The sequence below is a fragment of the Mastacembelus armatus genome, chromosome 8 (assembly GCF_900324485.2).
Source record: "Mastacembelus armatus chromosome 8, fMasArm1.2, whole genome shotgun sequence".
Lineage (NCBI taxonomy): Eukaryota > Metazoa > Chordata > Actinopteri > Synbranchiformes > Mastacembelidae > Mastacembelus > Mastacembelus armatus.
In genome coordinates this window covers 6,920,313-6,943,365 of record NC_046640.1, presented here as the reverse complement: position 1 = coordinate 6,943,365, position 23,053 = coordinate 6,920,313, and the positions used below count along the sequence as shown (strand labels likewise).

The 23,053-nt window shown below is 38.7% G+C and overlaps 2 protein-coding genes across 2 annotated transcripts; one reads left to right on the top strand and one right to left on the bottom strand.

The window, feature by feature from the left end:
• Window positions 1-7,700: 7,700 nt before the first annotated feature.
• eif1 (eukaryotic translation initiation factor 1) lies at window positions 7,701-10,338 on the bottom strand. The gene is made up of 4 exons (XM_026324794.2): window positions 10,141-10,338; window positions 9,286-9,449; window positions 8,990-9,091; window positions 7,701-8,864 (listed from the first exon to the last, which is right to left on the bottom strand). The coding sequence occupies exons 1-4, from the start codon at window positions 10,169-10,171 to the stop codon at window positions 8,820-8,822; spliced, it is 342 nt and encodes a 113-aa protein (XP_026180579.1). The 5' UTR covers window positions 10,172-10,338; the 3' UTR covers window positions 7,701-8,819.
• Window positions 10,339-13,772: 3,434 nt separating this feature from the next.
• Window positions 13,773-21,646, top strand: mfsd11 (major facilitator superfamily domain containing 11). Its single transcript, XM_026324792.2, has 15 exons — window positions 13,773-14,234; window positions 14,876-15,039; window positions 15,119-15,174; window positions 15,508-15,615; window positions 15,703-15,782; window positions 15,873-15,969; window positions 16,350-16,408; window positions 16,543-16,702; window positions 17,439-17,482; window positions 17,569-17,634; window positions 17,736-17,861; window positions 18,013-18,187; window positions 18,614-18,749; window positions 18,947-19,118; window positions 19,219-21,646. The coding sequence occupies exons 2-14, from the start codon at window positions 14,944-14,946 to the stop codon at window positions 19,106-19,108; spliced, it is 1,365 nt and encodes a 454-aa protein (XP_026180577.1). The 5' UTR covers window positions 13,773-14,234; window positions 14,876-14,943; the 3' UTR covers window positions 19,109-19,118; window positions 19,219-21,646.
• Window positions 21,647-23,053: the final 1,407 nt, after the last annotated feature.

The following is a 23,053-nucleotide window of genomic DNA, read 5'->3' as shown; positions in this document are numbered from 1 at the left end:
TTTATTGAATGGAGTTGAGACTATATACAGAGGGTACGGAAAGTATTCAGACCCCTTTAAATTTTTCACTCTTTGTGTCATTGCAGCCATTTGCCAAAATCAAAAAAGTTCATTTTATTTCTCATTAATGTACACTCAGCACCCCATCTTGACAGAGAAAAACAGAAATGTAGAAATTTTTGCAAATTTATTAAAAAAGAAAAACTGAAATATCATATCTTACCAGAGCTAAAAATTTTTTTTAAAAAGTCTGATGGTGTTGACAAAAACTACGGACACAATTTCAACTGACATGAAAGTATATTTAAAAAATTTAAATGTGTAACTTTGGATGCTCATTAATTTATTCATCATTTATCTAGAAATAATTTTTATATTTAATTTTTACACTACTTTCAAGTCATTTTTATATATGGAAAAGTGATTAGATCTGCTTAAGGACATGGTTTTTTTGCAGGCACTGGTTACATTTCATATAATTCAGAATATTTCTTTTTCGTAAGACAACATGAAATGATACTTTGTTGTGCTACCTTTATCCTGTTTAAGATGTTGATGTTTTTAAGTAATATCGTGTGACTTTTTTCCAAATCTGTGTTTTATCTGTCAAACGTTATATACCATATCTGATATATATGAGATTAATGATATAAAATTAAAAAGAACACTAAAAAATGCACAGCTGACCCATGTGAAGCTGTTTCCTGGTAAGTGAATTCACTTCCTGTTGCAAGTGTGTTGTGCTGTATAGCTTGTCTATGGATTAGCAACAGACTAGCTTTAATCTAACAGACCTAAAAACTAACTAAACTCTCTAAACAATTCATTAACCGCTACACATCCCGGTACTAGTCAAGTACTTTTCTATTTTGACCAGTATTTATTGCTGTTTCCAGACTTAGCGCTTTCGCACCTTCGACCCTTAGACCCGTTAGAAGATGTGGAGCCACTGAGCTCAGGGTCTGTTAGCGGTCCAAGGGCAGCTCCGGAGCAGCCCGGAGAATTAGCCTGGCTGACGGTCCGACGGTGACATAGTCCTAAGCAGAAGCCCCCATCACCTGTCTGTTAACGTTTCTAATAGATTTTCCCCGCTCAGCGACACACCCGCTGAAAAACCGACTCTGATAATTGGCGATTCCATAGTCAAAAATGTGAAGCTAGAGACACCAGCGACCATAGTCAAAGTTATGACTAATAAAAATGAAGACCACTCCTCTTATTGAACAGAAAAACAGAACAGTCAGATGTGGATTATTAAATATTAGGTCTCTTTCATCTAAATCTCTGTTAGTAAATGATTTGATAACTGATCACCAAATTGACCTACTTTATCTTACTGAAACCTGGTTACAGCAGGATGAATATGTCAGTCTGAATGAATCAACCCCCCTCAGTCATAAAAATTATCATGTTCCTCGAAGCACAGGTCGAGGTGGAGGAGTAGCTGCAATCTTCCACTCAAACTTATTATTAAACTTTCATCCTCAGAACAGTTATAACTCATTTGAGAGCCTCACTCTTAGTCTCTCACATACAAACTGGAAAACACAAAAACCAGTTCTACTTGTCATTGTGTACTGTCCACCTGTCCCTTACTCAGTTTTTAACTGAATTTCCAGACTTCCTGTCTGATTTAGCGCTTAGTTCAGATAAAGTCATTATAGTGGGAGATTTTAACATTCATGTAGATGTTGAAAATAATAGTCTCAGCTTTGCATTTAAGTCAATATTAGATTCAATTGGTTTCACTCAAAACGTTAATAAACCCACCCACTGTTTCAATCACACCCTTGATCTTGTTCTGACCTATGGCATCGAAATTGAACATCTAATAGTTTTTCCCCCAAATCCTGTTTTGTCAGATCATTCTTTAATAACTTTTGAATTTAAAATGATGGATCATGCAGCGTTTGGAAGAAAATTCCACTACAGCAGATGTTTATCCGACAACGCTGTTAATAAATTTAAGAAAATGATTCCATCTTTATTTGCATCTATGCCAAGTACCAACACAGTGGAGGGCAGCTGACTCAATACCACGCCCTACCAAATTGATCATATTGTTGACAGCGCTGTAACCTCACTGCGTGAAACGCTTGACTCTGTAGCCCCTCTGAAAAAGAAGTTAGTGAATCAGAGATTAGCCCCATGGTATAATATATAATATATATATTATTTATTATATTATATATATAATATATATTCCTACCTTAAAGCAGGCATCACGAAGGCTGGAAAGGAAGTGGTGTCCACAAATTTAGAAGAATTTCATCTAGCCTGGATAAACAGTCTATTAACATATAAAAAAGCTCTCCATAAAGCCAGAACTGCATACTATTCATCACTAATAGAGGAAAATAAGAACAATCCCATGTTTCTTTTCAGCACTGTAGCCAGGCTGACAAAAAGTCACAGCTCTGTTGAGCCCAGTGTTCCCTTAGCTCTCAGCAGTGATGAATTTATGAGTTTCTTTACAAATAAAATCACAACTATTAGAGATAAAATCCTATCCTTCCTATAGCTGCCACAAATGAATCTTCTACTACAGTAGCTCTTGAATCATCTATAACACCTCAGTCTTATAGACTGAGATAATATTTTTTGCTTGCCCCGACACAAAGAATATGTATACCAAAAAAATGTCGGTCAGACTCCCATTGGCGCAATGTATTTTCACTTTTGTAGGGGGAGTTGCAGAGCCTTTTTTTGAGTTCAGTTATGAAACAAATATTAAAAAAAAAAGTTAATGCGATTCTGAATTTTGGGCAAATTTTTCATATATGTTCAGAGGGTCAAATTTGAGGTTTTTACGCAGAAAAAGAGTAATATTCTTAACGATAACAATATAGCCATTTCCACAGCAACCACTATATGTATATTTTTTGAAAGCTCTCGTGAATTCCAGTGTTTAGTGGTTCATGGCTGAGTCTGGACCATTTAGTCACTCTGGGCCCACTGAGCAATTATAATAGTCCCTGCACCTTCAGCTTTGGTGAATATACTGTAATGTAACAATCTGTCCAAATCTTACATAATACAACTCAACAAATTTTAGAGGGTCTGCATGTAGTATCTTGTGCTTTAATAGCATTTTGTGGAAATCATTGAGAAGAACTATTTTATGGATCAATGAGATGAAATATTTAGATTAGGTACGAAGTGTACAGGATTAACCAACAACAGACTTCCTTTATGGTTATTTTATACATCAGTTCAATTAATTTTTCAGAAAATGTATTATATTGTAATGTATATTCATATCATGATATGAAATGACATACTGTGATTGAGAGTTTTATTGAATACTTTGAATTATTTGGTATACTAGTCAAATTGGATGAATGCAGAGAATACCTGCTGGTAGCAGCGTTGACTGGGCTTTTATTTGAAAGCAGACAGCCCTGCAGATGCTGACGAGACCCTGTTCTGTTAATTACAAATTGAGGTGCCATCTGATGGCAGGTACAAAAAAACTTTTTTTAAAGTAAAGATGAAAAGAAAAGGTTATGTTTATGCACAGCCAGGTCAGGTTTCCCCAGTAGTCCTGGTTTAAGACATGAACCGAGGCTAACAGAGGGCTTTTTTGCTTGTAATTCACTATCTTTCTACTTCCTCTGGTCCTGTCATGTCCTCCACTATAACCTCTCTAGTAAAAATCATAAAACTTAAAGGACTCAAAGAGTGTAAATGTACTGTACATGTAGTCAATAAACTGCCACTGGCAATAGTGCACCTCCAGCCACGCCTTCTACTTGATTCTGATCTCGAAGCAGAGGCAGTTGCAGGAGTCACACTCTGGAGGCTGACAAGTGCAGGCACAGTCCCATTTATTACACTGTGGGAAAACACAACAGGACAACACAATAGATCATTTACTAAAGATAAAAAGCACTTAAGTCATGTGACATGCTGACAAGCTGAATTGTTACAGGTGTTTTTAAATGAATTTGGGAGAATTTTCTTTTCTTAGGTGACTGGCGTATGGCAGATGAAAGACCAAATTGTAGAGAAAAGGCTAGGTCTACGACAAAGTCCTCTTCAGGAAGAAGAATAAAGTTTTATTTCAAAATGTTTCCTGGAGATAGCAAACTGGTGGTGCCTTGGGAAATGGTCAACGGGAGTGTCAAATATACATGATCTGATTTTGGCTTTATGTGCTAAAACCTTTCTGAAGAAAAGCTGAATATTTATGGCATACTTACTGTCAGAGGAGTGCACGAATCCCTGAGACATGAGTGCATGGTTGGCAGGCGACAGTCACATATTTCTGCCACTCTAAAGCACTGCTCACATATAGGTATGCTTGGGCAGCAATTACCACATTTTGAAGAACAATGGTCCTTTGGGAGAGAGAAAAACAAAACAGCAACAAAAATAATTATCATTTGCCAAGCTGAGATTTCTGTACTGCTTGTGTGTGTTGACAAACAGGGACACATTGGACTGTAAATCCAACTAGTATCAATTTGGATTTTCACCAAATAAAGTTGAAGGGGTTTCAGATTTTCAAAAAATAATTTATCAAATGTTTAATTAAAAGTCTCTCCATAAATTTACAAAAAATAGAGGTGAAAGCCTAAAATTATATGAAAAGGTGTGCAGAAGGTGAACCACTGACAACTTGCCTATAAGACAGAGAAACAACAGTGTCACACTGTTATCTCAAGTATCAACTGGTTTCTGTAAAAGTTTAAGGGGAAATGTGCTCACTTCAGTCATCACTTAGAAAGAAATGCACAAAAACTAAACTAACATATCATAAATCATCTGTTACATCTTGACATATAAGGTTTGGGATTGTTTCATAGCACCTGTAAAATGATTCTGATGTAATAAAGCTTAAATGTTTTTAAAATAAGACAATCCCCAGTGATAATCCATCCCAATGCTTACCCCTCTCAAATGTCACACATGAGAAAAACGTACATAGACTTAATAAACTTAAATATACTATAAATAGTGGCTTAGGTTTTGTGCTCATATTGGTGATTATGAATCAGAAACTGGAGATCAAAGGCCACTTTCCTTTTCATTTACCACTGTAACCCTGCTTCTAGGTTTAGTGCAAACCAACATTATACAAATGACATTAAAGAGAATGGCTTTGCCACTCTGTTTTGTAACCGTGTGAGCATCACCAACCTTGAGACATGATCGGATCAGGAGCCCAATTCCTAGGACGATCATGTAAAAAATCACAGTGATTATCAGCACTGCTGGGAGAGGGATGGCAAGCTCCCATATAGGCAGCACCTGAGGAACAGTACCACTGAAATATATAACTGCATGTAACAAAGTAGAACTGTAGGATATATTATATCAGTGGTATTCAGATAAAATGTCCAAGAATTATTTCTTACTTGCATTGTCTCTTTCTGAGAAGACATTTTTAACTGTTAGAAAGTTCACATCTCTGGGTATTCTGTCAGGAAAAAACAGTTAAGACCTTGTTATTAGGCTATTTTCTTCTTCAATGTATTTTGCAGTTATACAGCTCTGTACAAAGGTTGTGAGCACTAGATGTGAAATTGTTTGATCAGTCTCAAATTCATTCTGCAGCATGACAAATCCAGACATACTCATTAAGATCTATATTGAGAGACAGAAAGAACAAGGAGTCCTGCAACAGATAGTGGGACCCCCACAGAGCCCTGATCTCAACATCGTGGAGTCAGTCTGGGATCACATGAAGAGATAGAAGACAGGCTAAATCAACAGAAGGGCTGTGGCAGGTTTTTCAAGATGTTTGGAACAACCTACTGGGCAGGTACCTTGAAAAACTGTGCAGAAGCATGGAGCTGTGTGTTGTTACTGATTTGTTTAAAGCTTTTCTGTTTGCTGCACTTTGTATAAGGTTAAAAATTAATAACATGATACCCTCACTCTACCTTTAGTCCCTAAAACTTTTGTACAGTACTGTATATACTAAAAATGAATATCTCCAGACCAAAAAGGATGGTCCAAGGCAACCTCCATCATGGCCACCATTTGTTCAGTCTGCTGCCATAGAGAAGGAGGTACAGGAGCAGCAAAAGCCATACAAACAGACTAAAGGAACAGTTTCTTTCCAAGTGCCATAAGGACATTAAACAAACATTCACAATGACTGTACTTCCATCATCAGTCTCCAGCGCAATAAGATTAAGTGCAATCTTTAGAATCCAAATGTACAGAATTCATCTGTTCATTCATTTATTATCTATTGCTCATGACATCAAAGAGAGCTGGGATAGGCTCCAGCAGATCCCTGTGACCCTGGTTAGGAATAAGTGGGTAAAGATGATGGATGTATGGTATATTGGTATATTTACTTTAAAAAAAAAAATCTAAATCCTTTTTTTTCACCACTGTTATATAAATAAGCACTATAAGTAATTAATGGCTAACTTCTTGTAACTAGCTATGGCAAAAACTAGTACAAGTTTCTTAAAACTGTTACTAGCCATGAGTAAATATATTAGTTACTTTCAACCACTGCTATGTTAAAAATACATCCTTGAATGCTGGCAGTAAGACGAATCTGAGTCAAAGGTCCATCACAGTCAAAATAAACAAAACGCCATCGCGTGTACGAGAGATAGCGCCCGTTAACTAACGTTAGCTACAAAGGAACAAATACAGAGGGAATGATTTCATTTTAACAGCAGCTAACACTGCTAACTACTCACCGTTCTGTGTGGTCCTCTATCTTCATAAATACAACACGAATATCGACGTTTGAAATAAGGTCACACTGCGGTTCTGTCGTTAGTTGTAGAAGAAGGGCAGACTTTAATTTACCTTTTACAGCTGAAAACAAATTGTAGCTGGCGGGTTAGCTTATGGCGGCAGCTGCGTTGCCATGGAGTCAGAGGGGTGCCTAGACAGGACAAAATAGGTGGACGACAAGGCCAAACGAAAACAAACTGCTATTAGTACTAACGTTACATCTGTTTGGTATAACAGTTGTCTAATAACTTTATCACATATACAGTTCTCTAGATTTAAAAGTGAGGATGCGTTCAAAAAATAATCAATAAAATAATGCTATGCTTTTTTTATTAGTTAACGTCATAATTCTACATGATGCAGTAAAGAGAGAAATTTTAATCAGTATTTCGTGAGATCATCTTTTATTTTCGCAGTTTTAAAAGGGACTTGGCAGGTAGATCGCTCTGAGCATATTGGAAAAGCTGCCAGTAATGGGAAGCAACTAAGTACAATGAACTACAAGTAGGCTGAGATTTCCACCCAAGTACAGTGCTTGAGTTTTTCCATTTAATGCCATTTTATACCCTGCTCCTCTACATTTAATAATCAATAATGATGGAAAGAACATAGTCATTCCTGACCATCCAATCCAAATAGTAATTAAAGTTACTTCAACCAACCACAGCAATAAAACCCTGCTTTTATTTTTATGCATATGTAATGATATAATAGTGACTGTTGCAGTAGACATTTTTCTGAGTACTCAATACAAATAGTAAAGTCTCCTTATAGTATTTTACTTAAGATTTTTAACATAGAGCTTTTACTTAAAACACAAGCATGGTACCTCAATAGCAGTGTAAAGCAAATGTATTTGTAGAACCCCATCTTAGTGCAGAAACAATCAGTTTGGTGTACAAAAGATGCATAAATGATATTCAGCTTTTCTGGTGTTTTTGCTTGCACAGTTCTAGTCTGTACTGTTGCATTAATGGCAATAAAAAAGACAGTTAACTGCAGATGTTTTATTGAAACAGGAATTTTGCAAGACTTGCTCATCTTGTCACAGGAATAGTGACATCACCATGCCTTTGTTTTTCATTGCTATATTATTTCAGCATCTTACCTTTCATCTATAAATTATTGCATTATAGGAAATTAGAGACTCACATCTGGAACATCAGGGTTTGCAATATTTCTGGATCCAAAACAATGGTAAAGTGTGAAACTTAAATTTCTAGCAAATCCAAAATGTTTGATCTCAAAGTTACATGCCTAGTTCCATCAAACTACACTAGAACCAAACATTACAAGCACCTAATTTAACTTCCTGCTCCCATCTAACCACACAGTGAAATGACCCTTCTCCACTGCAGGCTGTACTTAAACATGTATTTCATTTTGATTATGGGGGTGGTAACTCCACCCCCCCCCCCCAAAAAAGGGGCATTAAATTAAACAGGGAAAAACAAAAACCTTTCCAGATGGGATGGATGGAGATGATCATTTTACACATCTCTAGGAAAACTGCAAGCAGGTGGCTGGGCATGTAAACAGGATAGTAGGACTGGGAACTCCAATCCTGGCATACCACAGAAATTCACTTCTGCAACAAATGTCTTAAAATTCCCCCACCATTCTCTTAAATAACCCCACTGAAGTATTAATAGAAAGTCGTCAACGCTCCTGTACACACCCAGCCCCTTCCCCAATCCCCACAACACCACTGCAACATATGGAGACTCATCATTTTATTGACACCTTGAAGTACAAAACAAAAGTTACATGAAACAGTGCCTTGTTATTGTGGCACAAAACCTAAAATGAAAAAAAAAATTTAAAAGGAAATAAGGAGGGAGGAAGTGTGTGGGAGGGTCATCACCACTCATCCCTGATGTGGTGTGGCGCTGCAGTGGTGTGACATTGTGAGAGTGAGCCTGCCCCCTGGTGTTGTGGGGGAAAGGTGGCGTTACAGAGTCCCATATTTGTCAGAGGTAATTCACGTGTTAGCTAGTGGAGGCTGGTGGGGTTGCAAAGGGAAAGAGGGGGTAGGAAGAGCAACAGCAGCACATAGGCGGAGGGATTTTAATGGCCTTTCAGGAGAGACGGGGAGAGGGCTGTAGCAGCCTCTAGAAGCCGTGGACTTTGAGCTGCTCCTCCTTGGCCAAGTCAATCTACAAAGAAGAAAGATTTAATCAAAAACAGCCAATCTCTGCCTAAACTGTCGTGTCAGTCATGTTCCACAACCCTCTAAAAATCAGACATCAAGTGCAAGTTCAGTTTATAAAATAAGTCATACCTCAATGAGGAACTGGCAGATATTCTTGCGCTGGTCTCCCTGAAGCTGGATCACTTCACCATACTCTGGGTGCTCAATCACAGTCCCATTGCAGGCAAACTTCTGTATAAGGAAACAGGAGCAAAACAATCTTAATAGGACAAAACATCCTGCTTGCAGTCATAACAGGCCACCATGTAAAATAAGCTTCCTGAGAATTTTGGTAACTAAAAACCCCAAGAAGAATTAAAAGGTAAACAGCACAGTAGAAACTCAAAGATTTCAACATCAGACCCCCCCCCCATTCAAGTTACTACCTTCTTGAAGGCCTTGACTAGCTTCTTCTTGTCATAGTCGGCGGAGATGCCCTGGACAGTGGTGAGGGTCTTCCTGCCGTTCCGCTGTTGGATTCTTATGTGGATGTAGTCCTCTGTCCCGGCTGGGAGGCGGTCATCACCCTTAGTTGCATCAGCAAAGGGGTCTGAAGATGACAATATTTAGAAGAACAATTACATAAACATATTTGGCCTACGTTCGACTTACTAAGGCATTGCCAAAATCAGCTCTACTTCAATATTTATCTGGCAGACCTCTTTGGAAGGATCATATTTCAGATGACGAACTGCGCTGACATACAAGCTAAATATACAGCTTACTGGAGTCTGGCAGCGTTACTTGGCCACCGCCAAGCTACGTCCCCTTTACCCAGCAGACAATTGGGTCTAGATTAAGAACGGGATCATGACAGGGTGATTTTTTTTTACCCACTACGTAAATTGGAGCCAAAAAACAGGACACAACCAACGAAAACAACCTGCTATGCTGCATTGCCCAGCAGCAACATCATTTTTAAATGAATAGCACAAACTAAATATAAACCAACGCATTAGAAGCAGATTTTAGGCCTAATGGCGGTCGCAACGTTAAGATTAGCAGAGGCCTGCTAATCGACAAAAATTACCAGGTTCCAAACTACCAAATTTGTGGAAGAAACCCTTTCTGTAAGTTACATATCTATGGCAAGCTTTCACTTAGGATTTAGAGGCAATGTAAAAGATAATCTGGCACAAAGCAAAAAATCTCGACACAAGTTTAAATCTGACCGCTAGCTTCGTTAGCATTCGCCCTTCCCCCACCCTACCTCACGGTTCAGTTAGATAAAAATGACTTACCAAAAGTTTGGAGGTTCTGGATAGCGGACATACGATAAGATTTGCTTTCCTTTCGGATAATAACCTGGTTAGCGAGGAGTCGTCAGCTAACTTTGACTTTTTTTTTGTCTGGTCTGAGTTTCGCCTTTTCACGGGGACGACGCTCGGCTCAGCTTCCACAGCTCTCACAAAATGGAGACCGTCGAGTTCTTAAGCTTGGAAAACAAGGCTTTATAGCCCCGCCTCGAAACTTACGTCAGGACGTCTATTTTGACGTACGCCTAGAACGTCGCCTCCTGCCACGCCTTATTGTTTCTCAACTTTACCGGAAAAGTGACATCATCATGTCAGAATTTAGTGAGCTTAGCAACAGAACAATATCACAACACGTGAACGCAGTTTAAATAACATTTAATAACATTTGAACAAGCAGTATCTGGTATTTAACAAGGTATCTAATAAGTTGTGAGAGTGTAAGAGTCTTTGACTGCGAACATTGGACCATTTTCTTGTCATCCATAAATCATTATATAACAAAGTGATTATATAGTAGCCTATTTGATTATATAATCATTCCATGAAGTCTTATATTCACTTGTCATCTAAAAACACCAAAAAAAAAAAAAAAAAAAAAGTAAACAGCTGGTGGAACTATGCTGAGCTCACTTCATATTTAATTTTTAAATAAGATTACATATATTAATTATTTAGAGATTGTTTCAAATACTTCATATGCTGACTCTTCTGATGAGGTCTCCTCTTCCACATACACCTTACTTGTTTAAACAATGCTGTACAGTGGATGGGTGCACCCGTGTCAGCTAAACCTTCCTGCAGGTCTTTTACAGTTATTTGAGGATTTTGTGTTGTCTTTCTGCTCAGCAGATGTTACCAGAAGGTCTGCTTGGCCAGGTCAATCTGAAAAGAAGAATCAATCCATGAAAACAACCTTTGGCTTCCACTCTGCGCCTCAACCACCAAACCAATTTTCTATTTTTTTAAAGAACAAAACGACCTAATTAAGGAACAGGGAGATATTCTTACACTGATCTCCCACAAGCTGGATCACTTAATGCTCAATCAGACAAACTTCTATTAAAAGAAAAAAACTAATTTAGAAAATATGGGTTGATCTACAAATCAGATAACTGGACCAATATCTGTATCTTCGCTGAGTTTGAGTCATGAGAATACTTTTACATTTCTTTTCTCTTTTACATTACATATTCTTTAGAATAATAACTTGTTTTGTTCTAGACATCTCATGTAACAGTGAAAACAGGTCTGCTTCTTCTTTAACAAATGTTTTACAAAACAAATATTGGATTACTGCCACCAACTGGTATGGAGTGTACAGTTCAAACAGCTCCTGCAGCAAATACACAGTGAAGTGCGGTTTTCTTTAGATAGACTGTTTACTATTTCCCAGTTAGAGCTAAGCACGCAACAGGAGGTATTGCGTTTTGGTGTTATGTGGTAGTCGCTGGCACAGGAAAGACTGGATAGAGAGAAGACTGATTGCCACTAAATATCTTCTGAGAGCAAATAGTCAAGAAACGGAAATTGATGGGTCTGAATCCAGGACAGTGATCTAAAACTGATCTCAAATCTCATCACTAACTACTTCAAAAACCACAATGTTATGCTTTTGGTCCCTTTCACCTGAATATCACTGAAAACCTGTGAAAAGAGCTTAAACACTGTGTGCCTAAAAAACCCACTGGAGTGAAATCACCAAATCATCAAAATGTCTTCTGCACCAATATAAAGATGCTGTAGCATAAGGTAAAATGGAATTTACATCATTTTTTCATGCCACTTTGAAGGTTTTTTTCTAAAGAGATCAACCAATGAAAGAGTAATTTCTTCTCTCCACCACTGAACCATCTTTAAAGAAAAGGGGGAACAAAGAGCACTGGAACACATTTGGATTGCCTTGTGAGCCCATTTGAAAATCAGGTCCTAACACTAATTTTTCCCCCCATACATACAGTAAACAAGAAACGAAAATCACATCAAAGATATGAAAAGCCCTTTCTAAGGTTAAATGAATAAAACAAAGCAAAGCATGGAAGACAGTAGTAACCTTTTACAGCAGGACACTGTTGTGTGCTTAGGATCTAGTCTGGGACTTGAAATTCTGAAGTCTTCCCCCTGAAACTATAAAAACAAGCAAAAGTTAGGGAAAATGTCATCCCCTGACAACATGCTTTGCAACCCCTAAATATATGGACATCAGTGACCTACAGGAATTGGTTCCAATTACTGAAAAAGATAAATGCGGGTGGGCTGGGGATACGACCTGGGGGGCAGTTAATATCCAATGGCAGACAGGCAGAGGTCCCCACCAAACGCCAACACTGACTGCCTCCACCCTACTGCACAGACACCCTTATCAGCAGCAGGTGGCCCACAGGTGTCTCACCACACACCTTCTAACTACTCATACTCATACTTCCAGCCACAATCACATTTTAATTAAGTCAACTTAAGTCCTGATACAACTTTTAAAAGACACTGTAGATAGAGCCTTTCCAAAAATGAAAAAAGTCTGGTACAGCCTCTAACTCTTGTTAGAGTTCTTCTTCCAAAGCTCACCTGTTTACTGATGTGCACAGCTCTATGGGGATTCAGCTCCATTTTCTGCTGACTTGGGCTGGCTTCTAGATCTGGACCTGGATCCTCTTGGAAGAAGGGCTATGGCTTCTGGGCCTAGACTTAGACTGAGACCCGGATCTCGACCTGGATTGAGAGTGGGACTTAGCCTTAGTCCTCTTGATCCTTGGAGAGCGGGTCCTGCTGTGGGATCTGCTCCATCTTCTGTGTCCTGGGCTGGAAGAATAGCTGGGTACAAGCAGCAGGGTGCTGGGTTTAGTTATTATCTACACCGTAAAAACATCTGGCACTTAACTGAGGACATGACACAACAGCCCTCTAATACATAGACCAGAGTTTTATCCATCACTGTTTTTGAAAACACAGTCTGAATGTTGTTGCACTGCCTATCCCAGCTCTCTTTGGGTGAAAGGCAGGGGTCCACCCTGGACAGGTCACCAGTCCATCACAGGGCCACATAGAGACAAACAACCTCACACACTCACACTCACTCCTATGGGCAATTTAGAGTCACCAATCAACCTGACATACATGTTTTTGGACTGTGGGAGGAAACCAGAGTACCTGGAGAAAACCCACACAAGCACTGGGAGAACATGCAAACTCCACACAGAAAGGTCCCTGCTGGGTTGTGAACCAGGGACATTGTTGCTGTGAAGCAACAGTGCTAGCCCATATAAAAATAAGCACACAGCGGTAAGTACTAATGGGATTACAATTCCTTCAATACTGGAAAGAATTGAAAGCCAAATTTATGAATAAATTCAGATTATGACAATAATTGCCAAGAGGACTGTGAAATGAATATTTATGACAATAAATTGATTAATAATGTTTCATGTTCATTGTGAACATCATGGAAGCTACTGGGAAAAAAAGCAATAATACAGTTTATTATTTGCGTTATTGTATGGAAACTATTAATAAATACATAGACAATAAATAGTGAACACTTTCCAAGACATGTGGTTTGGGGGTCACATGATATGGAAGCTACTGTAAACAGAAGTCTTTGTATTTTATTGAATGAGCAGAACGAGGGTCATTGAACCAAATGTCTTCAATATTCAGCTTCAAGCTGATTTCAGCGCGTTGCCTTTGTGCCTGTAGTACAACTATAAAACAGCTGCCCTGAGCTGCAGTCGATTTCCATGAATCATCGTCAGTGACCATCCTTTGCACTGAGCGTTTGTTAATCTAGATCTGATGCTAAAAAGCTAAGCTAACTAGTCACAGCACGCAGTCAGCTGATTCACTCACATGACTCCAGTTTCGACCAATTCCTGTTTACCGGTGAAGTAGCTGCCCCGAGAACCTGCTTCATACGACGGACACATAATATTAAAGTTAGTTTAGGGAACAAAGGAAGAAGATGGATGGCGCAGGGTATGGGTTTTCCTCAAAGAGCTAACTATGTGACTGAAATCACACCTGAGTCCGACCCGCAGAGGAGCAGCCCAGCGGCTAACTGAGTTAGCTAATCGACCCCAGAGGTGTTGGTAAGTTGTTTCCTGCCTTAACCCTACAGCTGTTTGTAAGCCTGACTTTACTCACACCGAAAGACACCTCTGTCTCTTCAGATCAGCCATTATCTCGATGCCTTCCTCTTCATTTTAAGAGTCGACCTGCAAACAGACTCCGTTCAGAAGTCAAAACAAATTAACCAAAATAAATGCTGCCTTTCGTATAGTAAGATATATTATATGATAAGTGACACATTGATGTCTTGCAGTAATTCAAACGATCCACTTTATAATTCGGCATGTAATAAAAGCACTTGGCTTTAGGCATTCTGTGTTTAAACTCGAGTAAGATAATCAGTCACCAAAACACTGTGAGTTTAAGCCAATTCAAATTTTATCAAGATATAGTTGCAGACTTTTAATTCTAAGCAGTCAGCTTTTCTCAGTGGGTCATGAGATGTCATAATTATCTGTGGGGGGGAAAAAATCTCGTGATGCATTTTTATGACTTGTTCTTAAGAGCGTTTGTATTTGTGCTAAAACAGCAGGTTATTGAATGGAGTTTGGTTAAAGGGGATATCTGTATTTGTACTTCACTGTTTCTTGTGACTGTTACAGTAGTTGCTGGTTACCTTCACTTTTCTCATTTGTGCTTCTTCTTGTCCTTCTGTTCTCAGATGTGCCGTACACTCCAGTAGATCTTTTTGTATTCACCCCACAAAGGAATTAGCAAATATCCTCCAAAATGAGTCCAGAGGGGAAGAGGCTCTTAAACATCATTGTCCTAGGCTTTGGCTTTATGTTTATGTTCACTGCTTTTCAAACATGCGGTAATATAGAGGTAGGTTGGAGTGTCCACATATACCCTAAGGTAGAATAGGTCGGACTTTGAATCCTAAATGGTTGTCTTGTTTTTACAGCAAACAGTTATCAAGAGCATCAACAGCACTGAGTTCCATGGCAGCGGATACACAAGGTAAATTGATTGTATCTGTACAGCTGCAAAAGTGTCCTTTTTTTATATTTTAGTTTTTTTTCGCCAATATCTGTGCTGATTACAGACTGAAGACTTTGTCATCTTTTACATTTTAGTAACATACAGAAAACTCAAATTTGTACCTAAATACTTTTCTTGAGTAAATGTAGTGAGTTACTTTCCACCACTGGTGCTTGTGGTGTTGGATACTGTTGAGCGGCTGCCAATAAAACACGTGTGCTTAAACAGTCTCATACTTTATTTGTATCATTTGTGTGGGTACACATCGTCAGGTACAATATGCATTAACTTTGCTGCCCTCCGTTACTGTAGCATGGCAATCATCTATGGAGTTTTCTCTGCATCCAACCTGATCGCTCCTTCAGTGGTGGCTATTATTGGGCCACAGCTATCGATGTTCCTAAGCGGGCTTTTGTACAGGTGAGCCCACACTGGCAGTCATAATCCCAGCATGAATGTTTTCATGTTAATTTAGACCTCTAATGCATGTTTCTATTCTTTTTCTAGTGGATATATTGCTGTCTTCATTTACCCATACACATGGAGCTTCTATACAGTGTCTGTGTTGGTTGGAATAGGAGCAGCAGGTAACAGAGCATTATTCAGTGACTGCTTACATGGGAAATTGTTCTTTTTTTGCATGTGTGTGTGTTGATCTTTTCATTTTTGTATGCTAGTGCTCTGGACAGCTCAGGGAAATGTGCTGGCCATTAACTCCACTGACAACACCATTGGAAGAAACAGTGGCATATTTTGGGCATTGCTGCAGTTCAGGTAAAACGTTTGTCCAGTGTGTAACTGCTTTGAAAATTCCATAACCTGATATGAAGTTTCTCTAATAAGACACATTTCACCAAGTCGGCATTTATACAAATATAGTGACCATTGGAATAAATAAAGTCAACCAGTGAATTACTGGTGCTTGTTGTAGGAAACTAATGGATTTTGGTATTTATAAACTATTCTCTACATAATTTTATGTAGAATAATAATTCTTTCTCTCATTTTCTAGAAAAATTAAAAGTGTTACCAAAAGGATAGATAAAATACAACCAAAAATAATCCCTATATTTCAAGAAAACATTTAATTTATGAGCTTGGATTATAGGACAATTTATACTTCTTGAGGTTCAGCATCTCAAATCTCTCTGCAGCTTATTCTTTGGAAATCTATACATATACTTTGCCTGGCATGGACACGTTCACATAACAGGTAGGAAACAAGCTGTATTTTATAAAAAAAATCTCTGCCTCATATGTACAGTGTGTATTTGTCTCTATTCATAGATTAGTAGTTCCCATGCCAGCTTCTCATTTTAAGAGTATGACTCATGTTGTGTGTCTCAGACAAAGACCGCCAGACAGTGTTCATCTCACTCACTGTGATCAGCCTGGTTGGTTGCTTCCTCTTCTTCCTGATACGGAAGCCCGATCCTGAATCCTCACCTTCTGACCCGTTTGAGACGCCACCACAGTGTGAATCCACGGAGAGCATCTCCACAGCTACGTGAGTGTTCCCAAGATTTCTATGAATCCTGGAAAACCTGGACTTCTGCCACTGTTTGTCGATACTTTGTCCTGGAATGTTACAAAACTGGTCAAAATGCCCTGGAGAAAAATTGTAGAAAGGCAGAAAAATTAATGCTAAATTTTCAAATGGACAGATGCCATATTGAACACAGAATAAACCCTGGGTGACCTTTGTAGACACAGATATTATGGGACGTTACACTGGATTACTGCACATCTGATCCTCAGACAGCCCTGTATCTGAATATTCTTTGACTTTGTTTATAAAAAGAAACACTCATGATCAGCACTTCTAATAAAGGCTGGGCTGTGACGAGTTCATTTTTATTTTAGCATCAAATAACCTGACATTGTTTAACAAATTTCAGATCCTTATGTACACTGGAAATATCTTGGATTTTTTTTTTTTTAAGTAACAGAAATCCCTGGCTCCTCCTTCCTCCTGGATTTAGTGGATGAGACAGGTGACCTTTAATTAAATAGTTTCCTTTGTTGTCTTTCCTACATTTCTCTTTGAAACTGCTGTGATACAGTCACCACAGCAGCCATGTCCAGTTTAGGGATGAGGTAAAAATGTCAAAGAAAAAGTGTGGGCCAGTGAAGTGTGAAGAAACGGAGCACTTTAAATGTCCACTCATATCAGTTGCAGTTGAACTGAGGCTTCTTGTCTTATAGTTTTTGCTTGTGATGTTCATATGATGTTGTTTTTGCAGCTCACCTTGTGCAGGCCTGTGCTCACAAGCTCTTGATGCTTTTGGTAAGTTTCCTACAGGAACCTCCTCCTCTTGAGCTGTTAATTCTTGACGTGCAGGACTGTCCTAACATCCATTTACTTGTCTGCAGTCAAAGCGTGTAAAATGTTTGTCACCAAAGAGATGCTGCTGCTGAGTGTCTCCATAGGATACACAGGTGGGTGCAATGAGAATAAGAAGTAAAGTTGTGGCAGAGGAAGGCAAACTAAAATGGACGTCAGTCTGAACCCACACGTGCTGCTTTGTGTGCCCCGTCAGGCTTGGAGCTCACCTTTTACAGCGGGGTGTATGGGACGTGTATTGGAGCAATGACGCGGTTTGGGAAGGACGCAAAGAGTTTGATCGGACTTTCTGGTATTTTCATCGGCTTAGGCGAGATCTTGGGTGAGTCTTCTGTGCTGTGTCACTTCCGGACCTTCATTTACATGAAAGCGCTGTAGAAAGAATGAGGAAACAACTTGCAGAATATCATGAGGCTGCAAGTTATTTGTCTTTATTCTTTGTTCATTCCTTCCCCTCTCTGCTCTGTGGCCAGGAGGGGGCGTGTTTGGGATGCTGAACAAGAACGACCGGTTTGGTAGGAACGTGGTGGTCCTGCTTGGGCTCATTACCCACTTTGTTGCCTTTTACCTGATCTTCCTCAACATTGCCAGCAATGCTCCTCTGGCACCAGAGGGAGGGACAGATCTGCAGGCCTACATCAGCCCCAGGTACGAGGACCACTGCTCAGAAACCAACTGCAAACCTAAATAGAATCTAATGAGAAGGTTTTAGCTTCTTTCTCTTTGCAATACACAGACTAAACTAACATTGCAGCCAAAGGCAAATTCTGTCATTCTTTTTATTTACACTGGAGGAATGAATTTATTTCCTTGTCTCTTTTGTTTTCATTATTAATTATACAGTCTCTGCCATTGTTGTAGACCTCGTCAGATCTAGTCCTCACATCATTATTATTCGCCTACATTAACCCACAAATCATAAAAGGCTGACAAGTTCACTTAATGGAGTAAATTTATACGGCATTATGAAAAGGAAAGGAATCATTTTGCACTTTGTTTTACAGTCCCTGTGGAGTAATGACTTATGATTATATAATGTCTTTTTAACTTAATTGCCCGTGTGCTGTGGCTCAGTGTGGAGGTGGCGTTGCTGTGCAGCTTCCTGCTCGGCCTGGGCGACAGCTGTTTCAACACTCAGCTTCTCAGCATCATCGGTTTCATGTTCCGCGACAACAGCGCTCCCGCGTTCGCCGTTTTCAAGTTCATCCAGGTGAGTTTGACACCTGGATGTGACACAGTGACAATGTCAAATACAGGAAAACAGTGAATAGAAAATGCATAAGACACAGGGTACAAATGTATTATTTTGCAGCTACAGAGGAGAAATTCTCCCCATGAAAATTATTTGCATTTCACTTTAAAAGTCATTCATATAAATTTAATTGACTGTGATTATTTCCTCTGCAGTCCATCATGGCCGCACTGGCCTTCTTCTACAGTAACTACTTGATGCTGCACTGGCAGTTGCTCATCCTGATCCTGGCGGGTTTTCTGGGATCCGTAACCTTCTTTGTGGTAGAGTGGCAGGTTGAGTCCAGCAGGCGAGACTCGGATTACGACAGCATCTGACCTCTGATTGGTGAGAATGTGGAAAGCACAGCTGAAAAAGAAAAAGACCAAAGGGTGATCTGGCCTCAGCTAACAGAGACTGACACTGTTCTGTGTTTGGTTTTTTACAGAGTCACGCGGTTTGTGCGGAGCCAGGCAGTAGCTGCTGGGGAGCCATAAATTCATCCTGATCCCGATTTCAACATTTATCTGCGCTGAAAAGATACAAGGAGGTATTCTGTGCACGTCATTTTGTTTCATTCCTGGACGTTCACTATTTTGTGCAGACAATTTTTGTAGTCAATCTGAAAGAGTGAAATTTGGTGTAATGGGTAAAGATTTGTTAAATCGAGTGCCAAGCCCTGTCAACAATGATGTATAGTAATAATAATGAGCCCACTGCTAGTGCCTGTACAGAGGGATCCTGAGGAATTACACTGACTCTATTGTGATTTAGCTGCAGGTTTTAAGGGTTTTGTTGGTGCAGCTGCTCAGGTTGCAAGTGTAGACTTAAAGTGTAAGTCTGGTGATATTCACAATTTTTCTTTATGTTAGAAAATCCCACAAAAAGACCCCAACCATGGATGTATCATGCTAACAAGTATTGTGTGTGTATCAGAGCCTGATAGATCATATTCCTCTGAAACATTGAGCTCTATTGTTGTCCACATAATATTAAAAACACATCAGTGAATTATACTATTACACAGGGGAGACATGTTCTTTCATAACCATGAACACACACTGTATATTCGCTTGATTTAAAAACTACAGTGACCAGCAGGAAATTACTGAGCCTGAGAAATTAAGCTACTTTGTATGATTGTGTTTAACGTTTTGTTTCAGTAGGAACTAACAGGCTTGGAGCTGATAGCCTCACACATCCCGCAGCACTGACACATTGTTGATTTTTGTGTTCTCAAGGGAAGTGATGACAATCAAAAATAGAGTAGTGCCAGCTTAATCCTTCAGAAGTTTTTCCACTTTTTCGGTGACATATCTTACACATGCTAAAATCACAAAGTGCACACAGATTTACCCTTAAAAATACTGACAGAGCAGCCACTTCTGAGCTTCATACATATTTAAGTTAAGTTATTACCCTTATTAGTCCCACAATGGGGAAATTCCATTACCGGGGGATCCGGTGCCTTGCTCAAAGGTCTCACCTCAATCGTGGTATTGAGGGTGGACAGTGCGTGGGCTATTCACTCCATCCCACTGACAATTCCTGCCGGACCTGAGACTCGAACCTGTAATTTTCAGGTTATAAGTCCGACTCCCTATCGATTAGGCCACAACTACATTAGTACATGAAGCAGACCTGTAGCCCTGTCCCTTTTCAGTCTGCCCCACCTGTTTCAGCTACAGTCACAAGGTAATCACAACTTTAACAAGAGACTTTCTGCAATCACCGGTTATTTACCAGCTGCACCTTCACTGGCTCCGGCCACCTGATGGTGATTTGGGAAAGACATTACAGTATCTGGGAGCAAAGCAGTTAAAAGGGAAATATTGTCAAGAAACTACCCTCTGTTTTCACCTACATTCTACTTTCATGTTGTTTTTCTTCTTTTGAAACTGATCATACACTAAGTTCTTGATAATTGGTTAAGAGACTGTGTTGAGGATGATCCGTAACTCTGCATTTCAGGAAAGTTGTCATAATTATAAAGTGATATTGATTGCCTTTAGTTCAGATAAAATTAATAGAAGCTGGTTGGTTTGTGCCAGAAAGAATGAAAAAGTTCTTGTCTTGACTACTTTATCTCACGTCCTGAATGTTGGGGGAAAAAAAAACAAAAGATGGTACATCAGGAGGCAATAAAAGTTTATCATTGTTAACAACCAACACAGTTGATAGTTTTCAGCGACATTAGCAGCATGACTCTAAAAATCAGCATGTCACTCAATGTGGTTCACCTCTTGAGTTGACAGTATTTCATCAGCCATTGAATGAATTGCCACACATCCGATGAATTGTAATAACTTTAGGTATTACATTATAAAATGTTGAAAGGCACTTAGAGGATACTTTAATGATTTAGAATTGCCAAATTGAGTTGAGGGAACCGTTTTGTTGAATTAAAAAGCCAAAACTATTGAGCAGCAAGTCGGTCATGATCCTCCCTTGCCAGTTTTTACCAATCCTGCAATCATCACGCATTTTAAACTGATCGGACTCAAAACCAAAACAGTTCTAAACATGGGCCTTAACACGTGTTGTCTTTTCCAGTCGGCTTTATAAAATGTTGTGGTGGGAAAGGGCAGTACAGAAGTATATCTTTAGTACTGTAGCTTTTATTTTCTGTTTTATTTTAAATGTCAGATTATGTATTACAGTCCCTATTTTAGTTTATTTATTACCAAATAAAACGGGGAGATGGGTTTGCTCATGTTTTGTTATATGTATTGACTGCAATGGATGCAATCAGTCTCAAGGATATTAAGGGCATGTCTGCTATGAAGATGATTTTATACTTGAATGTAGTAATAGAATGGCACCTGAACATTTGCTTGCTTGTTTTTATTATTAATTAAATGTTATTTTGGACATCAGTTGTGTGTTTTGTGTTTTACCTAAATACCCTTAACTATGTGATATATTTATTTATATAGATGGGCACTGCACTGGAGGTTAAGGTCATTTTAAATTGGATTACACTCCTCTTTTCTTGCTCACTTGTGGTGTACCATTATTCCCTGTTTTTTCCTGTTTGACCTATATACACATACAAATACATGAAACCTACATAAACAAAAACGGATAAATAAATACAACAAAATAGGAAACATATAAAAATATTTCTTAAAGACATTCTGCAGATTAGATTGTCATAAAAATTCATTCATAAAAAAATAAGTTTGAATTCTGAACTTGTAGTTTTTAAAATAAAATATTGTTCCAATGAATATAATTCATTGGAAATGCGCTTAGTACATTTACTTAGTACTATACTTCAGCAGAGTTTTGAGGTACCTTTGCATTAAATGTTTAACACGAATTTAAATTAATTGGAAATATGGACAGTGTATTTAGAAAGTATTTCTACACTATAGTATTGCTACCTTTACTTAAGTAAAATATCAGAGTACGTCTTTCTCCACTGATCATATTTTATTCAATCAGTTTTGTCATTTGAAATCCGACAATTTTTACCTTCCACGAACGCATCTTGACTTGTCTGTTGTTGCTTAGCAACCAGTAACGCGGCGAGTTGACTCCAGCGTGCAAATGAGATGTCACGCGAGAATGAATGCAAAACAGTGCATCCGGTCAAGGGGTTAAAAATAAAAGCCCTGCTTACTCAGAATTATTTTTTTCATTGATACTTTTATCGAAATCTTTTCAGCATAACAAGATAAAGAAGAGACTAAATAAAACAAACAACTAGAAAAGAAATATAATTAAAAACAATAACAATTGACATCTATATACCTGGTCACAAGAAAAAAAACCCTAGCTAATACTACCCTAATAGAAGTGACAAAAAAAAACAAAACAAAAAACAAACAGTTGGTTGATAATAATGCATTAAATAATAGTTAGAATCACATGACTAGAATACTTTTAAACAACCCAAGGTCTAAATAAACAGCATGCATTTCATACAGTGAGTTGTACAGGTGTGACCCTTTTTCTCCAGGCACATTATCAAGTCCTTGCTTGAGTAGTCCTAACATGGACCCCAGATTTTATGAAATGTAACAGGTTTGTTCATCAGAGCTGAAGAGAACGCCTTAATAATAGACTACTTGCAATCTGCAGCAACTGATTTAAATTAGGAGCTTCATCTTTAATCCAGCAACTTGATCAGAAAAGAATAAGGTATCCAAGATATCTACATCAGCTCAGACTATAATTGCTGTATATGTGTGCAGTCCCATGATCAATCATTGGAAATGTTTTGGATAAATCTGAGTTTCTGTACCTCATGTACAGAGCTACATAAAGAGCTACATAAA

Bases quoted from the DNA above. Each gene is read 5' to 3' on its own strand.
- eif1 (XM_026324794.2), bottom strand. From the start codon at position 10,171: ATGTCCGCTATCCAGAACCTCCAAACTTTTG. The intron at 9,450-10,140 runs GTAAGTCATTTT...TGTCATCTTCAG, and splicing joins CCAGAACCTCCAAACTTTTG to ACCCCTTTGCTGATGCAACT. The intron at 9,092-9,285 runs GTAGTAACTTGA...TTCCTTATACAG, and splicing joins TAGTCAAGGCCTTCAAGAAG to AAGTTTGCCTGCAATGGGAC.
- mfsd11 (XM_026324792.2), top strand. From the start codon at position 14,944: ATGAGTCCAGAGGGGAAGAGGCTCTTAAACATCATTGTCCTAGGCTTT. The intron at 15,616-15,702 runs GTGAGCCCACAC...TTCTTTTTCTAG, and splicing joins CTAAGCGGGCTTTTGTACAG to TGGATATATTGCTGTCTTCA. The intron at 16,703-17,438 runs GTGAGTGTTCCC...TTGTTTTTGCAG, and splicing joins GAGAGCATCTCCACAGCTAC to CTCACCTTGTGCAGGCCTGT.